The sequence below is a fragment of the Nerophis ophidion genome, linkage group LG05, assembly GCF_033978795.1.
Source record: "Nerophis ophidion isolate RoL-2023_Sa linkage group LG05, RoL_Noph_v1.0, whole genome shotgun sequence".
Lineage (NCBI taxonomy): Eukaryota > Metazoa > Chordata > Actinopteri > Syngnathiformes > Syngnathidae > Nerophis > Nerophis ophidion.
In genome coordinates this window covers 17,289,169-17,308,500 of record NC_084615.1, presented here as the reverse complement: position 1 = coordinate 17,308,500, position 19,332 = coordinate 17,289,169, and the positions used below count along the sequence as shown (strand labels likewise).

At 37.8% G+C, this 19,332-nt stretch overlaps 1 protein-coding gene across 2 annotated transcripts in view; it reads left to right on the top strand.

The window, feature by feature from the left end:
- The window catches only part of atl3 (atlastin 3), a 43,842-nt gene extending 24,843 nt beyond the window's left edge, over positions 1 to 18,999 (top strand). For both annotated transcript variants that reach the window (XM_061900245.1, XM_061900246.1), the window contains 6 exons: positions 61 to 188; positions 265 to 321; positions 394 to 465; positions 5,454 to 5,645; positions 13,367 to 13,606; positions 18,108 to 18,999. In XM_061900245.1, coding sequence (XP_061756229.1) covers positions 61 to 188; positions 265 to 321; positions 394 to 465; positions 5,454 to 5,645; positions 13,367 to 13,606; positions 18,108 to 18,170 — 752 coding nt within the window. In that variant the 3' untranslated portion in view covers positions 18,171 to 18,999. The remainder of the gene's footprint in view (positions 1 to 60; positions 189 to 264; positions 322 to 393; positions 466 to 5,453; positions 5,646 to 13,366; positions 13,607 to 18,107) is intronic.
- Positions 19,000 to 19,332: the final 333 nt, after the last annotated feature.

Below are 19,332 nucleotides of genomic sequence, written 5' to 3'. Positions count from 1 at the left end.
CCTCACTTCATTGGACACAATGTGCACGCTGATATTTATTTGCACATCTCTCGTTGTCAGCTGTGTCGCCCGAGTTCAAAGACCAACTGAAGATTTTGATCCCTAATCTCCTGTATCCGGACAACCTGGCCGTGAAAGAAATCAATGGCAATAAAGTCACCTGCAGAGGCCTGCTGGAGTTCTTCAAGGTAACGTCCTCTCAGTCTGCATGTCGCTACCAAGCTTTTAAAACCAGTTTGTCACGTGTAAAATGTATTTTATCAGGCTTACATCAAGATCTACCAGGGAGAGGACTTGCCAGAGCCAAAGAGCATGCTAATGGTATGTGCAGGGTCATCATCGTCGTGTTTTGTTGAGAATATTAAAGAGAGGTGTCTTGTCTTGTCTTACAAGGCTACCGCTGAGGCCAACAACCTGGCAGCCGTCGCAGCAAGCAAAGATCAGTATTACAAGAACATGGAGAAGGTTGGTCCGCTGGAGATGAGAATCAGAACCATCATTTACATGTAGCCAAGTATCAACACACAATAATTCTGATGTTATATTTGGTGTCAGTCCAGCACGGGTGTCTGCAACCTGCGGCTCTTTAGCACCGCCTGAGTGGCTCCCTCCAGCTTTCTCAAAAATGTATCAAAATAGAAAAAATATATATTTTAGTTTTAACATGCTTTCTGTAGGAGGAAAACATGACAGAAACCTCCCTAATTATTAGAAATCACACTGTGTATATTAGACATGATTCTCTGATGAGAGTATTTGGCGAGCGGCCTTTTTATCCTACTAATTTTGGCGGTCCTTGAACTCACCGTAGTTTGTTGACATGTACACTTTCTTCAATGATGCCAGAGAAAGAAGTATTTTATGCCACTCGTTCTTTGTCTCATTTTGTCCACCAATCTTTTTATGCTGTGTGTGAATGCACAAAGTGAACTTTGTTGATGTTATTGACTTGTTGGAGTGCTAATCAAGCATATTTGGTCTAATCAATGGTATTTAGGCTAGCGGTATGTACATATTGTATCATAATGCCTCACTTGTAGGTATATTTGAGTTCATTTAATTTCCTATGTCCTCTGTGTATTTAATTTATATCTGCATGTCTCATGACATATTTTCTTTATGTAATATTGGCTGCATTTCTGATAGTTGTTTGTGCGACATGTTGTTCCAGACCACAGCAAACGTAACCCAGCTTTTTTTGCATTGATTGTCATAAATCCATTCGAAGACGACAGCCCGCCATTTCCTTTAACTTGGACACACACATCTATACCTTTGGCCATTCTAACCCAGTCTTTTAGAGGAGTTATCTCAACCTCTGAGAAGCCTGCGTTTTACTAATGTTTTCCAAGGTTGTAAAAATAGGTAGAATAAATATTACATTTCAACATTTCTCTCAAAGAAGATTTGTGTCAGCCAGCGACACATCATTTTGATTTTAGGCTATTATAGCTAATATAGACACTTACATCATGTGTTGTGCTCATTATAACACTTATATTAGACTTTTAAAGTCATTTTGATAGTAGGCTAATATAGACACTTACATCATGTGTTGTCTTCATTATAACACTTATATAAGACTTTTAAAGTCATTTTAATAATAGGCTAATATAGGCACTTACATCATGGGTTGCCTTCATTATAACACTTATATAAGACTTTTAAAGTCATTTTAATAATAGGCTAATATAGGCACTTACATCATGGGTTGCCTTCATTATAACAATTATATAAGACTTTTAAAGTCATTTTGATAGTAGGCTAATATAAACACATCATGTGTTGTCCTCATAACACTTATATAAGACATTAAGGTCATTTTGATAGTAGGCTAATATAGACACTTACATCATGCATTGTCTTCATAACACTTATATAAGACTTTTAAAGTCACTTTGATAGTAGGCTAAAATAGACACATCATGTGTTGCCTTCATTATAACACTTATATAAGACTTTTAAAGTAATTTTGATAGTAGGCTAATATAACTAATATAGACACTTACATCATGTGTTGTCGTCATTATAACACTTGTATAAGACTTTTAAAGTCCTTTTGATAGTAGGCTAATATAGACACGTCATGTGTTGTCCTCATTACAACACTTGTATAAGACTTTTAAAGTCATTTTAATAGTAGGCTAAAATAGCTAATAGACACATCATGTGTTGTCTTCTTTATAACACTTGTATAAGACTTTTAAAGTCATTTTGATAGTAGGCTTATACAACTAATAGACACATCATGTGTTGTCCTCATTATAACACTTGTATACGACTTTAAGTCATTTTAATAGTAGGCTAAAATAGCTAATATAGACACTTACATATTTTTTGCCTTCTTTATAACACTTGTATAAGACTTTTAAAGTCATTTTCATAGTAGGTTTATGCATCTAATAGACACATCATGTGTTGTCATTATAACACTTGTATAAGACTTAAAGTCATTTTGATAGTAGGCTAATATTGCTGATATAGACACCTACCGGTACATCATGTGTTTTCCTCATTATAACACCTGTATAAAACTTTTAAAGTCATTTTGATATTAGGCTAATATAACTACCGGTAATATAGACACATCATATGCTATCCTCATAACACTTTAATGACTTTAAGTCATTTTAATAGTAGGCTAAAATAGCTAATATAGACACTTACATCATTTTTGCCTTCTTGTATAAGACTTTTAAAGTCATTTTGATAGTAGGCTAATATAACTAATATAGACACTTACATCATGTGTTTTCCTCATTATAACACCTGTATAAGACACTTAAAGTCATTTTGATAGTAGGCTAATATAACTACCGGTAATATAGACACATCATATGCTGTCCTCGTAACACTTGTATAAGACTTTAAAGTCATTTTAAAATTAGGCTAAAATAGCTAATAAGCGGTAGAAAATGGATGGATGGATGGATAGCTAATATAGACACATAATTTTTGCCTTCTTTATAACACTTGTATAAGACTTTTAAAGTCATTTTGATAGTAGGCTAATATAACTACCGGTTATATAGACACTTACATCATATGTTGTCCTCATAACACTTGTATAAGACTTTTAAAGTCATTTTGATAGTAGGCTAATATAGACACATCATGTGTTGTCTTCATTATAACACTTACCGTATATAAGACTTTTAAAGTCATTTTGATAGTAGGCTAAAATACCTAATTTAGACACTTTTATCATGTGTTGACTTCATTATATCCCTTATAGAAGGCTTTTAATTTTTTGTGGCTCCAGGCAGAGGTTTTTTTTGGCTCTTTCAACATTTTGGGTTGTGACCCCTGGTCTAGCAAAACCCCTGGCAAGAAAATTATGGAATCACTAGTCTTGGAGGATGATCATACAGTTGTTGAATATTGCATAAAAAAAACCGACACAATTATTTTCAAATGGCAACTCTCTGGCTTTAAGGAAGACTTAAAAAAAACAGAACTATTTTTGATCAAGCTCAGTCAAAAAATTTGAGAAACACCGTGTAAATCAGGAGTCACCAATGTGGTGCCCGTGGGCACCAGGTAGCCCGTAAGGACCAGTTGAGTCGCCAGCTGGCCTGTTCTAAAAATAGCTCTAATAGCAGCACGTACCAGTGAGCTGCCTCTATTTTTTTCAATTGTATTTATTTACTAGCAAGCTGGTCTCGCTTTGCTCGATATTTTTAATTCTCAGAGAGACAAAACTCAAATAGAATTTGAAAATCCAGGAAAATATTTTAAAGACTTTGTCTTCACTTGTTTAAATAAATTCATTTATTTTTTTACTTTGCTTCTTATAACTTTAAGAAAGACAATTTTAGAGAAAAAAATACAACCTTAAAAATGATTTTAGGATTTTTAAACACGTATACCTTTTTACCTTTTAAATTCCTTCCTCTTCTTTCTTGACAATTTAAATCAATATTCAAGTATTTTTAATTTTTTTTTTTGTAAACAATAGATACATTTTAATTTAATTTTTCATTTTAGCTTCTGATTTTTCAACGAAGAATATTTGTGAAATATTTCTTCAAACTTATGATTGAAATTCAAAAAAATTATTCTAGCAAATTATTGATTTGTCTTTGTTAGAAATATAGTTTGGTCCAATTTGTTATATATTTTAACAAAGTGCAGATTGGATTTTAACCTATTTAAAACATGTCATCAAAATTCTAAAATTAATCTTAATCAGGAAAAATTACTAATGATGTGCCATGAATAATTTTTTTAATTTTTTCAAAAAATTTGAATTAGCTTGTTTTTCTCTTCTTTTTTTGGGTTGAATTTTGAATTTTAAAGAGTCGAAATTAAAGATAAACTATGTTTAAAAATTTCATTTTCATTTGTTCCCCTCTTTTCTCCTTTTTTATACCGTTCAATTAAGTGTTTTTTTTCATCATTTATTCTCTACAAAAAACATTCCGTAAAAGGGAAAAAAATGTACGACGGAATGACAGACAAAAATACCCATTTTTTTTATATATATAGATTTATTTATTAAAGGTAAATTGAGCAAATTGGCTATTTCTGGCCAGTTATTAAGTGTGTATCAAACTGGTAGCCCTTCGCATTAATCAGTACCCAAGAAGTAGCTCTTGGTTTCAAAAAGGTTGGTGACCCCTGGTGTGAATTAACACCTGCATCCGATTAAATCTGTTTGTTAAAAGGGAGTGTTCATACCTGGGAGAGCTGTTGCACCAGGTGGAGTAACATGAATCATGGCTCCAGCGTGAAAGATGTCAATTGAAACAAAGGAGAGGATTAAATGTCCTCAAGAAGATCAATCTTCACGCAATGTTGCAAAATATGTTGATTGCTCAGTCACCTGTGTGTAAAGTCTAGACAAAGTACAAACAATTGCATATGCATGTTCAAAATAAAGTCAAGCATACGTGTAGACCAAAGCAAACATTGACGCGTTATGACACGCAACTTAATACTAATAATGGATTAGATTCATATCGCGCTTTTCTATTATTAGATACTCAAAGCGCTCACAGAGAAGTGGGAACCCATCATTCATTTACTCCTACATTTGTAGCCACAGCTGCCCAACTTAAAGCAATATGTCTTGAAAACAGAGGGAATGGTTGGAAACCGGAGTCACCGTGTGAGTGAACTGTAAGAAACTGCCAAGAGGAAATGGGATTTAAATACAGAAAAGTTCAACAAAAGCTGTCATTAACATCTAAGCAGTAAACAGCAAGGTTTAAAAGGAAATCGATCAATTTTATCAATATTAGAACATCTAAATATACCACAATAATAGAATTTAAGTAATATAATTTGGAATAATATGCTATTATACAGTATTATTTGACATTGTCATATTTTAATTAAATAAATCATTTTTTTTAGCAAATGAATAACTAGATACTATCAGATATTAATTACTCACTCCAATCCATCCTTGTCTCGGTCTACTTAAAATCCATCTTTGCTTGGTCTCTTAGATGTGTGGCGGAGACCTGCCCTATATGGCTCCCGAATCCTTGGAGGAGAAGAATGTCTTTTACTTCAAGGAGGCTCTTCACAGCTTCTCCACCACCAAGAAGATGGGCGGCCAGGAGTTTTGTGATCGTTACCAAGCACAACTGGAGAAGGAGCTGGAGGAGATGTGGCAGTCGTTCGCCAAGCACAACGAGGTGAGAGACGTACAATATATCAATATGCACTAGGGTTGTACTAGTATGGTACCGCGATATTAATGATCATATTCGGTACTATACCGACTCTAAAAAGCCCCCTTTTTGTTACGGGCATGATGGTGCGTCGTCACATCACGACATTGCTGGTTTTACGAGCAGAGGAACATGTTTGGCAGCGCGCGCACACAGAGTACTTACAAGCAGAGACAGTGTGTAGACAGAAAAGGGAGAACGGACGCATTTTAGTGCAAAAAGTAAAGATAAAGTGGAAGTTATAACACTGAAACACCCTCAGGAAGAGCTGCTTTAAGACATGGCTAGCAAGCTAGCAGCTAACATGCAGCCGCAGACGGCAGTGTTTTAGCTACTTCTAAATCACTAATCCTGGCTTCCATGGCAACAAATAAAGTACCTTTCTTTATAAGTAGCATTATCGCTGGAGGACGAGGAATAGCTAAACATGCGTCACTACACACCATAGGAGGATACAATAGCTCACAGCTAACAACAAGCGAGCTCTCCTGAATGTAAACAAATGCTATTGGGGGATCTACACCTGACATCCACTGTAATGATACCAAGTACAGGAGCGTATCTAGTCAATACTATTTTGATTAAATCAATATTTTTAAGCATCACAAAATCATCTTTCGTTTCTTTAAATTCCTATTATTTTTATAAAGTCAGTAAATATGTCCCTGGACATATGAGGACTTTGAATATGACCAATGTATTCTGGACTTTCACAATATTATGTCAGACCCACTCGACGTTCATTGCATCCGGTCTCCCCTAGAGGGGGGGGTTACCCACATTTGCGGTCCTCTTCAAGGTTTCTCATAGTCATTCTCATCGATGTCCCACTGGGTTGTGAGTTTTTCCTTGCCCTTATGTGGGCACTGATCTGCGGATGTCATTGTGGCTTGTGCAGCCCTTTGAGACACTTGTAATTTAGGGCTATATAAATAAACATTGATTGATTGATTGATTGAATGTATGATCCTGTAACTACTTGGTATCACATCAATACCTAAATGTGTGGCATCATCCAAAACTAATGTAAAGTATCAAACAAGAGAAGGAAGTGATTATTATATTTTAACAAAAGTCTAGACAGAGAATGTCAAAACAGAAAATCAGCAGATATTAACAGTAAATAAACAAGTAGGTTAATAATATTTTCTTACAGTTTGTCCTTTATAATGTGTACAAAATAATAGGTGTATAAATGACACAATATGTTACTGCATACATCAGCAGACTAATTAGGAGTCTTTGTTTGTTTACTTACTACTAAAAGACAAATTGTCTAGTATGTTCAACATTTTATTTAAGGACTAAATTGCAATAATTAACATTAACCTACCCTAAGATTTTTTTGTTCAAATAAAGCAAGTAATGCAATTTTTTTGGTCCCTTTTATTTAGAAAAGTATCAAAACAACTTGTCAGGCAACTTGTTCAAGGTGTACATCGCCTTCCGCTCCATGGGATATGGGCTCCAACACCCCCCGCGATCCCAAAAGGGATAAGCGGTAATAAAAGGATGGATACATACATACATAGATTAAATGTATACATGTAGTTATGTGTATGTGTGTGTACACATACATAAATATATGTGTGTGTGTATATGGGCTCCAGCACCCCCCGCGACCCTGAAAGTGACAAGCGGTAGAAAATTGATATGTGTAAATATGTGTGTGTGTGTGTGTATATATATATATATATATATATATATATATATATATATATATATATATATATATATTCAGTATTGACCCCAAGAATCAATATTGATTCTTGAGGTCACGATTCGATAATATATTGATTTTTCCGATTCGATTCTCGATTCAAAAACGATATTTTTCCGATTCAAAACGATTCTGTATTCATTCAATAAATAGGATTTCAGCAGGATCTACTCCAGTCTGCTGGCATGCAAGCAGAGTAGTAGATTCTTAAAAAAAAAAAAAGCTTTTATAATTGTAAAGGACAATGTTTTATCAACTGATTGCAATAATGTAAATTTGTTTTAACTATTAAACAAACCAAAAATATGACTTATTTTGTATTTGTGAAAACATTGGACACAGTGTGTTGTCAAGCTTATGAGATGCGATGCAAGTGTAAGCCACTGTGACACCATTGTTCTTTTTTTTGATTTTTATAAATGTCTAATGATAATGTCAATGAGGGATTTTTAATCACTGCTATGCTGAAATTATAACTAATATTGATACTGTTGTTGATAATATTCATTTTTGTTTCACTACTTTTGGTTTGTTCTGTGTCGTGTTTGTGTCTCCTCAATTGCACTGTTTATTGCAGTTCTGAGTTTTGCTGGGTCAGGTTTGGTTTTGGAATTGGATTGCATTGTTATGCAACTGTGTAGTGGTTTGTTGGATTGATAAATGAAAAAAATAGTAAAATAAAATAAAATCGATTTTTTTAACACAACTTAGATTTATATCGCGCTTTTCTAAACACTCAAAGCGTTCACAGAGAAGTGGGACTCAGCATTCATTCACACCTGGTGGTGGTAAGCTACATCAGTAGCCACAGCTGCCCTGAGGTAGACTGACGGAAGCTTGGCTGCCAGTTTGCGCCTACGGCAGTGGTCCCCAACCACCGGGCCGCGGTGGTTGGGGACCACTGAAGAATTTTTTATTAATTTTTATTTAATTTTTTATTTTTATTTTTATTAAATCAAAATTAAAAAACACAATATACACTTACAATTAGGGCACCAACCACAAAAACCTCCCTTTTTCATGACAAAAACGTCCCATTTTCAGAATCGAATCGAATAAAAAAAAAATCGATATATTATCGAATCGTGACCCCAAGAATCGATATTGAATCGAATCGTGGGACACCAAAGATTCACAGCCCTAGTATATGCACTGTGTGTATACATATATATATATATATATATACATATATATACACATATATATATACATATATATATACATATATATATATATATATATATATATATATATACATATATACATATATATATACATACATATATATATATATATACATATATATATACATACATATATACATATATACATATATATATACATACATATATACATATATATATACATATATACATATATATATATACATATATACATATATATATACATATATATATATACATATATATATACATATATATATATACATATATACATATATATATATATATACATATATATATATATATACATATATACATATATATATATATATATATATATATATATATATATATATATATATATATATATATATATATATATATATGGTTTAGCTGAGTGCTTTAAGTATTTGTACCTTGTACATCCTGCTGGTGGCGCCACATCCACAGAAATTCGCAAGAGTGGAAAGTATGACATTCGCCTTGCAGTCTTTAAAGTGGTTGTTGTTGCCGTGTCTTTTCAAAGTTTTTTTTATGTCCTTCGATGCCGCCAAATGCTGTGTACCTTTTCAGGACTTCTAAATAGAAGCTTCACAGCGAACTGCAGTAGTAGGTTGAACTTAGGTTTAATAGAGGAACAACTTTCCTTCCTGTAATTGATGCAGTGAATGAAAGCACTGTTTCATACATGAAGACTAAAGAGAAAGAGAGCAGAATGACTCTTTAACAGCCCTTTTTAAGGTGGAAAGCGTCAACTCGGGCTGTGCTGTATATGTCTTGGCAGGAGATACATGCAAACATTAAGAAATAATCTATTTTTGGTAGATGTTTTTGGGGAAAAAAAATCATATTTTGTACACTTTCATTGTTTTACTGTGTTACAAAGGTTTTTTTATAATCGCTTTGCTTTTTTACCATTTATATATATAAATAATATAATGGTGTTTTAGCATGAGGGGTGGGTATCTGTGGGCAGGGCTTATAATAAGTTTACCTGGAAGCAGTTTTACTGGACTTGGGCATGCAATTAAAACACCGTAGAATAAGAAAGGATGACCCAGGTTGTCTAAATTAAGTTTAAAAAAGCTTAAGACTATGAAATTATGAAGCAAAACTAGTTTTTTACATTTATCTTGAGTTGGGCTGTATGTGTAGCTGCTGGCAGATTCGTCTCCTGCTCAGAGAGAAACCTTGTGTTTGTAAACATGACACAGTGACATACTTTATTACTCCTTGACTACTTCGTAAAGCACTCTCTACAACTTTGTTACTTTCACAATTTATTTTATATATGCAGTTGATTTCATCACTAAAGTTATTGGGATTGATTTCTGTTATTTTATTAAATATTTAATGTATCACTATGTATACATTAGTCTTTACAAAACAAATAAAATAACTTAAAAGCAATTACTCATATTTATTAGTTATGATTCAGTTTGTAGAGGAATTATGATATTATTCTTTATTTTTTAAATAACATGTAACATGCTGGCTCACTTGATGTTCTGTAGTTGGATATGCTCTCAGAAACATGCCTGTGAAGGAAGTCCAGGTGTCACTCAAAGGCAGAGATCTTCTTTGTCTTTCTTGTTGACGCATCACAGAGTACTACTTGGATGTAAAAGGTTTTTAAGGTAATTGTTGATGGAAATGTCTCCTAAAAGTCCAACGTATTTTTATAAAAATTAATTTTAAATAATCCCTCAGCTCCACATTATAGGAGTTGATGTTTTAAATATATGTTGTATTTAAAATGTACATGTAAATATTATATGGAATATCATTTAGGATATCTGAATGTATTCCCCTGTTTTGTATTAATTGCAGGTAAGGCAGAAAATTAATCACAATAGCGGTAGTTTCAGCACATTGTTTATACAAACTTGACAATACAATACAGTTAGACACAAAATAAGACATGAGTCCACCTAGTTAATGTGGAAAATGAATAAATTTTTGATATACTTGGATGCTTTGGTATAACATTATATTGTGTGATTGTGCTATTGGTCTTTTCCGCTCTGGAGATGTACGTGCGGCCGGTATACTTCCATTGCCTTATTATCTGTTGTTGATATCCATATTTGATTGGCAACACTAAATTGGCCCTAGTGTGTGAATGTGAGTGTGAATGTTGTCTGTCTATCTGTGTTGGCCCTGCGATGAGGTGGCGACTTGTCCAGGGTGTACCCCGCCTTCCGCCCGATTGTAGCTGAGATAGGCGCCAGCGCCCCCCACGACCCCGAAAGGGAATAAGCGGTAGAAAATGGATGGATGGATGGATATCCATATTGGGCAGCACGGTGCAACAGGGGTTAGTGCATGTGCCTCACAATACGATGGTCCTGAGTTGTCCTGGGTTCAATCCCGGGCTCGGGATCTTTCTGTGTGGAGTTTGCATGTTCTCTCCGTGACTGCGTGGGTTCGGCTTCCTCCCACCTCCAAAGACATGCACCTGGGGATAGGTTCCTCCCACCTCCAAAAACATGCAGCTGGAGATAGGTTGATTGGCAACACTAAATGGTCCCTAGTGTGTGAATGTGAGTGTGAATGTTGTCTGTTCATCTGTGTTGGCCCTGCGATGAGATGGCGACTTGTCCAGGGTGTACGCTGCCTTCCACCAGAATGCAGCTGAGATAGGCTTTAGCGACCCCCCGCCACCCTGAACGGGACAAGCGGTAGGAAATGTATGGATGGATTTCCATATTTGGTTCTCGAGCGTCCAGTGTCTGCACAAACTTGATGAATCACTCCTCAAAAGGGAGATTTGATTCAGTTCTGTTCCGTGAAAGACACGGTCCCTCTTCTTATCAGCAGGTACTTCACTCTCTGTAAAAGGGAGGAGGGGGCTGCCTTCTCACTATAAGATTAACTTTTTTTGTCTTACTTTTTAGACCTTGCTTGGTTATGCTATTATTGCGTTGTAAGGGCCAGTAGCTAATTGCTTTGTAGATGTCGAAAACAGCAAGAGGCAGCGTGCAGGTAAAAAGGTGTCTAATGCTTAAAACAAAAATAAACAAAAAGGTGAGTGCCCCTAAGAAAAAAGGCATTGAAGCTTAGGGAAGGCTATGCAGAACGAAAATAAAACTGAACTGGCTACAAAGTCAACAAAAACAGAATGCTGGACGACAGCAAAGACTTACTGTGGAGCAGAGACGGCATCCAAAAAGTACATCCGCACATGACATGACAATCAACAATGTCCCCACAAAGAAGGATAAAAACAACAGAAATATTCTTGACTCCTAAAACAAAGTAGATGTGAGGATAATTGATCAAAGGAAGACATGAAACTGCTACAGGAATATCCATCCATCCATCCATTTTCTACCGCTTATTCCCTTTCGGGGTTGCGGGGGGCGCTGGCGCCTATCTCAGCTACAATACCAAAAAAATAGGAGCGCAAGACAAGAAGTAAAACACTACACACAGGAAAACAGCAAAAAAGTCCAAATAAGTCAGGGTGTGATGTGACAGGTGGTGACAATACACCTACGTTGAGACAAGTGGTGTGTTGATGCATGCTTGGTTATGGTTTGAAGTCATATTGAAAATTTGCGACAACGACTTTTTACTGACAACTGAGTTTTGTTTTTTAATGATTTCTGCTGGTGGTGTGCCTCTGGATTTTTTCAACGCACAAAATGTGCCTTGGCTCAAAAAAGGTTGAAAAACACTGAAGTAAGACATTATCTGGCATTTTGTTTCACAATATTATACAAAAGCATTTTTTCTTATTTTCTGGTACCTGCTGATCTGTATTTGGGATCTGCGTAATTGCGCACCTCCGCCTTTGTAGTCTGTACTGACACTGTAGTCGATAATATTCTTCTTCCACTGTCGTCATTTCTAATATAAAGTAGTGTAAAGTTCTTACTTATATATGTCAGTAAACTCACCATAAAAGCACTAAAACATACCGGTGTAGTGAGTTGACATTATTCACCCAAGGAACTCTAGTTATTAGAGAGTTCGGTGTTGGTATTGCACAAGTGAGCTCTGTTATTGATTGAAGTGAAGTCTGAATGTCATTAAAACAGTCAGTGCCATCTTTTGACACTTCTTCCACTCCCGTCCTTGCACGCTACACCGCTACAACAAAGATGGCGGCGAGAAGACGCTGTCGAAGGTGAGCCACATAAATAAGACCACCCACAAAATGGCGCATTCTGAAGCGACTGTCAGAAAGCGACTTGAAGATGATGTGGAAAAACATCATCTATGCAACATTTTCAGCAAAAAAACGCAATTACATGTTATGTAGACCACAAGGAAGCCTTTTACATTTATTAAAAAAAATCACAATAATATATATCGCCCTATATATGAAAAAAGATCAAAAATATACCATTCATGTGCAGTTTGCCTTGTAATCCGGTGCGCCCTACGGTCCGGAAAATACGGTAGTTGCCAAGTCCCGCCTATGCCCCTGCAAAGATGTTTCGCTTAATGGCGCTTAATGTTTTTTGAATCTCGTTCAAATTTTACTCGTATGAGTTTCAATAACAGTGACAATGTTGTCTGTCATCTGTGTTGGCCCTGTGATGAGGTGGCGACTTGTCCAGGGTGTACCCGCTATCTGCCCGATTGTAGCTGAGATAAGCTCCAGCACCCCCCACCACCCCGAAAGGGATAAGCGGTAGAAAATGGATGGATGGATGGAGTTTCAATAACAGGAACACAGTTTTGACACGTTTTCACCCAGTTGTGGTTCAGTAGTAGAAGACTTCAAAGGGTAAATTTAAAATGATTTTTTTCCTCTTTTTTTCCCTCCCAAGTCCAAGAATCTCTTCAGCGCCTTCCGTACGCCAGCAGTGCTGTTCGTGCTGGTGTGCCTCCTCTACGTTCTGTCGGGTGTGCTGTTCTTCATCGGCCTGACCACAATCGCCGTGGTGTGCGACTGCGTTCTGGGTGTGGTCATGATGGCCATGCTGACATGGGGCTTCATTCGCTACACCGGCCGCTACTCGCACGTGGGCGGAGCCATCGACCAGGCCGCAGGTGTGGTCTTGGAGCAGGTGAGTGCATGTGTTTTGTCTACATCTCTATCAGTCTATGGCTGTTTCATCTGGCACACTTAAGTACATATAGCATCACTGCAGTGTGAGGGCACACATGTTGACATTGTGTGTACCGTATTTCCTTGAATTGCCGCTGGGGCGCTAATTAATTTAAAACCTCTTCTCACTCCGGCGCTTACCAAAGGTATGCGGTAAAGGCAGGCATGCGCTTATAAATTTGAGTTTGATGTAAGGATACCATCATGAAAAGCACATTTAATAAAAAAACTTTATTATGGTCTTACTTTTACTTATAAATGAAGTCCATGCACAGCTCCTTCTGATCAAAAGCATCGATAACGTGTTTATAGAAGTCTTCCTTATCTTTCTTCAGTTTTAAAAGTCTCTCTGTCTCGATGGAGATCTTCCTTTATTACCTCCTGCTTCGACTGAAAGTCCAGTTTAGAAAACTGTTTTATTTTAGATATGTAATCCTCCATGTTAAAAGTGCAAGCGAGAGGAAAAAATAAACGATCGCTGCTCACTCTTGCTGCTTGATGTCACTTCTTCTGCAGCCGAGTAAACGCAAGAAGGATCACTGGCGCCCTCTACCACCAGGAGGCGGGAGTCATTTAATGACTCATATTTGACACACGCAGCTACGGTATATTAATAAAACATAGCTGCTTACTGTTCTTTTTAGCATATTCAATAGCTTGGACCTTAAATCCTACTGAAAGCTCTTAATCTTCTTCCCTTTATGCGATTTCAAATCATTGAAATCAGTCTCCTCCATTTTGAAAATGATGACAGGTGAAGTGTCACTCATGATGTGACGAGTTTGACCCGGCGGAAATTCTAGGCGAATGCTAATTATTTTGCGAAACGAGTTTGACCCGGCGAAAATTCTAGACATGCGCTAATAAAAATAATATTTTGCGAAGCGATTTTGTCCAGGCGTTAATCCTGGACCAACGGTAATGCTAAGCATGCGCTAATTATTTAGCGAAACGAGTTTGACCCGACAGTAATTCTAGGCAGGCGCATACTATATACCCGGCGGCAATTCAAGGTAATACGGTACTTCCCAGAAATGGCCAATGCATATTTTTGCTTCTTGTTTACTGGAGCCAAAATGACCTGCAATCTGATATATCTGATACATCACCAAGCTTTACAACTTTGTTGTAAAACTGTCCTTCCATGTCTGTCCCTGACACCCACATTTCAGGCTCTAGAAACACTCTGTGGAAACGCTCCCCACCCACACTGCTTGGTGCCTCGTCTGAGCTGCAGTGACTTATAGTAACTAATTAGATGACCATAGTAACTAGTATATCATGCAAAGGCGCAGATTCCAACCATAGTAAGACTTAGTATAGTTGAAGACTTACGGCCATTAGAAAACATGAGTGCACATCATAATGGCTGCTACACTTTCCATTTTAAACATCTAAAAAAAATATTTGGGAATGTCTGGCGGGCCAGACTGAAAAGCTTAATGGCCCGGGCCTTAACTTGCCCAGGTCTGGTGTAGTCACGGGCAGCCCAGTGTAACAGGGATCTGTGCGTCTGCCTCACAATACAAAGGTCCAGAGTACGATCCTACGCTCCCGATCTTTCTGTTTGGAGTTTGCATGTTCTCCCTGTGACTGAATGGGTTCCCTCTGGGTACTCCGGCTTTCTCCCACCTCCAAAGACATGCACCTGGGGATAAGTTGATTAAATGATCGCTGCTCAGTCTTGCTGCTTGATGTCACTTCTTCTGCAGCCGAGTAAACGCAAGAAGGATCACTAGCGCCCTCTACCACCAGGAGGCGGGAGTCATTTAATGACTCATATTTGACACACGCAGCTACGGTATATTAATAAAACATAGCTGCTTACTGTTCTTTTTAGCATATTCAATAGCTTGGACCTTAAATCCTACAGAATAGCTCTTAATCTTCTTCCCTTTATGCGATTTCAAATCATTGAAATCAGCCTCCTCCAAAGACATGCACCTGGGGATAAGTTGATTGGCGACACTAAATGGGCCCTAGTGTGTGAATGTTGTCTGTCTATCTGTGTTGGCCCTGCGATGAGGTGGCGGTTTGTCCAGGGTGTAAAACCCTTCCGGCCGAATGCAGCTGAGATAGACTCCAGTACCCCCCGCCACCCCGAACGGGACAAGCGGTAGAAAATAGATGGTGTAGTCCAGATCTGGGTAAATTAAGGCCCAGAGGCCACATGTGGCCTTTTAAGCTTTTCAGTCTCGCCGGACATTCCCAAATAATTTTTTTTAGATCTTTAAGACGGAAATTGTAGCTGCTGTTATGATGTGCAGTCATGTTTTCTAATTACCGTAAGTCTTGAACTACATAAAGTATTTCAATGGTTGGAATCTGAGCTTATGGATGATATACTAGTTAGCATGGTAATACATAATTTGTTACTATGGTCATCTTATTAGTTACTATGGTAATCTACGTCACAGCAGCTCAGACGAGGCACCGAGCAGTGTGGGCGGGAAGAATTTCCACAGACGCGGAAGGAGATTTTCACAACAAAGTTCTAAAGCTTAGTGATGTTTACAATAGAATAGAAAGTACTTTATTTCACCCCTGGGGTAAATTCAGCAAACATCAGCTATATCAGATTGTAGGTGGGTTTATTGTGTACTAGAGATGCGCGGATAGGCAATTATAACATCCGCAACTGCATCATCAAAGTCGTCATCAACCCGCACCAACATTTTATCAGAATTGTAACCGCGCGCCACCCGCCCGCTGAAATACATCAGAGGTCGGCCACCTTTACCACTCACAGAGCTATTTAAACCCGTTTCACAGAGTAATGAAGACAATGGGAGCCGCTACCGTTCTCGCGAATATCCAATGGCGTTCATCCTGATGACAGGAATATGGGCGTGCTGTGAAGCCATTGCCTTTTGACACCTTCAACATGTACAAACAAACCGATTGTTAGTCCGGCAACACGTTGTATGCAGCTTCCGCAATCACACGTACAAGATTGAAAGGCATACTGGGTGACACAGAGTACACTGATGGTTGTGATATAAACAACTTTAGCACTTACTAATATGCGCCACGCTGTGAAGCCACACCAAACAAGATTGACAAACACATTTCGGGAGAACATCCTCACAGTAACAACATAAATGCAACACAACGAATACCCAGAATCCTTTGTATCCGTGAGACATCCTGAATATATTTTACACCTCCGCACCCCCAACCCCGCCCACCTTACCGAAGCACTGGGGGTTTGCTGCTAGCGGGGTGTATAAAATAGTCAGGCTTTGTCATGGATACAAAGGATTCTGGGTATTTGTTGTGTTGTGTTACTGGGAGGATGTTCTCCCGAAATGTGTTTGTCAATCTTGTTTGGTGTGGCTTCACAGCGTGGCGCATATTACTAAGAGTGTTAAAATTGTTTATATCACAACCATTAGTGTACTTTGTGTCACCCAGTATGCCTTGCAGTCGTGTGCGTGTGTCTGCCACACGCAACATGTTACTGGACTGACAAGCAGATAATACATGCTGTAAAAGGCGACAAAGCCAATAGCTTCATAGCACGCCCTAATACTTATTAACTGGGTGACTGCCGGCAGTCATTCTAGAGAATATTAACGTCTCCTATTGTCTTAGCTTTGTGACACAGGTTTTAAATGGCACTTTGAATGGTAAACGATACCGATCCCCGAACCATGTATACCAAATATTTCCGGATGGTTTAACCGCCACCCGCCGGAATCTAATTAAAATCAATTTTTTCGTCATGTCACCCGCCCGACCCGCGGTTTATCCGCGGACTCCGCGGATGAGACCGCAAACCGCGCATCTCTATTGTGTACCCTGTTTGTGGCATTTTTGTTGCGTTTAACTTGATTGTAAAATATGTCGATCGAAAGAAGGTGTGACGTTCATATTTTTCAATATTCAGTGTTTTATCCTTCATAGAAAAATTTAAAAATTCCATTCCGTTTTTAAGGCGGTATGTCATAACGTTTTTAGCATTCAATCAGACATTATTGTGAGGTTTTGTATTAGTGTTCCTAAAAATAAATACACATGCTCCCAGACAAATTTTTTCTCTAAATGTGGCCCCCCAGTCAGAATAATTGCCCAGGCCTGGTGTAGTCACTTCTGTTTTGGACTGTAGGATGTAATCCCCTACTTTATCCATTAGATGCTGGTAAGGAAGTTATTTGGAACCACAACAAAAACTATCATTATCCATTTTATGGCTTAGCAACATTTTAAACTAGGATTTGTCTGTGCACTAAAAGAAGTGTATTTTTTTAAATTGTTCGCTCACAGAAAAATATTTGCTGCTTTAATACAAAGAGAAGGTGTTTCCACTGACTTTTATTAGCTCATCTGGGGCTTTGTGACGGTGGAATCAAAGAGTGGTCCTTTATCACTCACTCTTTAGTGCAGCAGTGATGAGACCACAAACCTTGTTTAACTCTTTTTTTTTTTCTCTCTCTCTGTCTCTCTCTTCCTCCCATCAGGCCACCGGGGTTTTGAACAAGACGAAAGAGCAAAGCATGGCCAGCGTAAAGAAATCCAGTTAAGAGGACCCCCGCCTGCCACAGCACACGACACAGTACAAGATCCCACACCCGGCACTAAAAGCTTTATCATTCCACACCGCCCTGGGAGAAAGTACACACACACACACGCATGAGAAAAATGCACAGCTGGAAGAAATGTTACCAAAAAATAGCATCTGCATGAAGTCTTACTGTATCAGAGGACAGGGCTGGATGCATCATTGATGCTGCTGGGAGAAGTACTTATTTAGCTTTTGATCGGTTGCAAAAAGCCTCTGCAAAAAATATTAGCTTACTTAGCCTTAAAGCTAATGTTCCTTTAGCAGCTCTTTTACTCTGTGCCTTTAAAATCATTCCATTCTCTCACGATTGAACATTCCCCTTCACTTTTTACACACCCATTTGCATCAGCGTAGCAAGTACGCACTTTTATGTCTCCAGATTGTAAACGCCAAACGAGCGTAAAGTGCAAAGAAATCACGGATTCCAACACACTTCCACTCTTCCAAAGTCCTTGTCGGACCCACTTTGATACGGAACACTAGATTCTTTTTAGAGAAATTATTTATAGGAACTTGTTTACAACTCCAAAGATTTATTATATCGCCTAACTTAATGAAATAGCACCCTGCTTAGCTCCTGCAGCCTCTTTTAAATGATTCTGCACTCTGTTGCTCTCAATAGATGCTGCAGTTTTCCTATGCAGCCCTTTCAAAGTGGCAGTAAAATGTGCTGTTGAAAATGTGTTGAACACGAAACAGCATGGGCTCAAAGGAAGGATATCAACAGAAAAGTGTTACTGTACTGCAGAGATGGATGCCATGCAGCAAATAAACACTTAATTCAACTATTTCTCTGTCTTGGCTTCATTTCTATTGGATAAACATGACGTTTACACACTAACTCATGACTAATATACATGACTAGTATACTTATATACAGTAAGGCAGGGGCTCATATGGCCTGAGAGGAAGAGAAGGGATTAATCGTTTTCCAATGCAGTTTGCTGAAAATGTTGGAAAGCGCCACTCAACATAGCGGCTGATGGTCAAAGTCGGAATTGCTACAAAACACATTTTAAGGTATTCAAAAAGCGGCCGATTTGTCGCGTTCCATGTGTCAGGTAAAATGTAATTAAAGGGGCCTTTTGAATCCCCTTCCTACTGTACAGTAACGTGGGGAT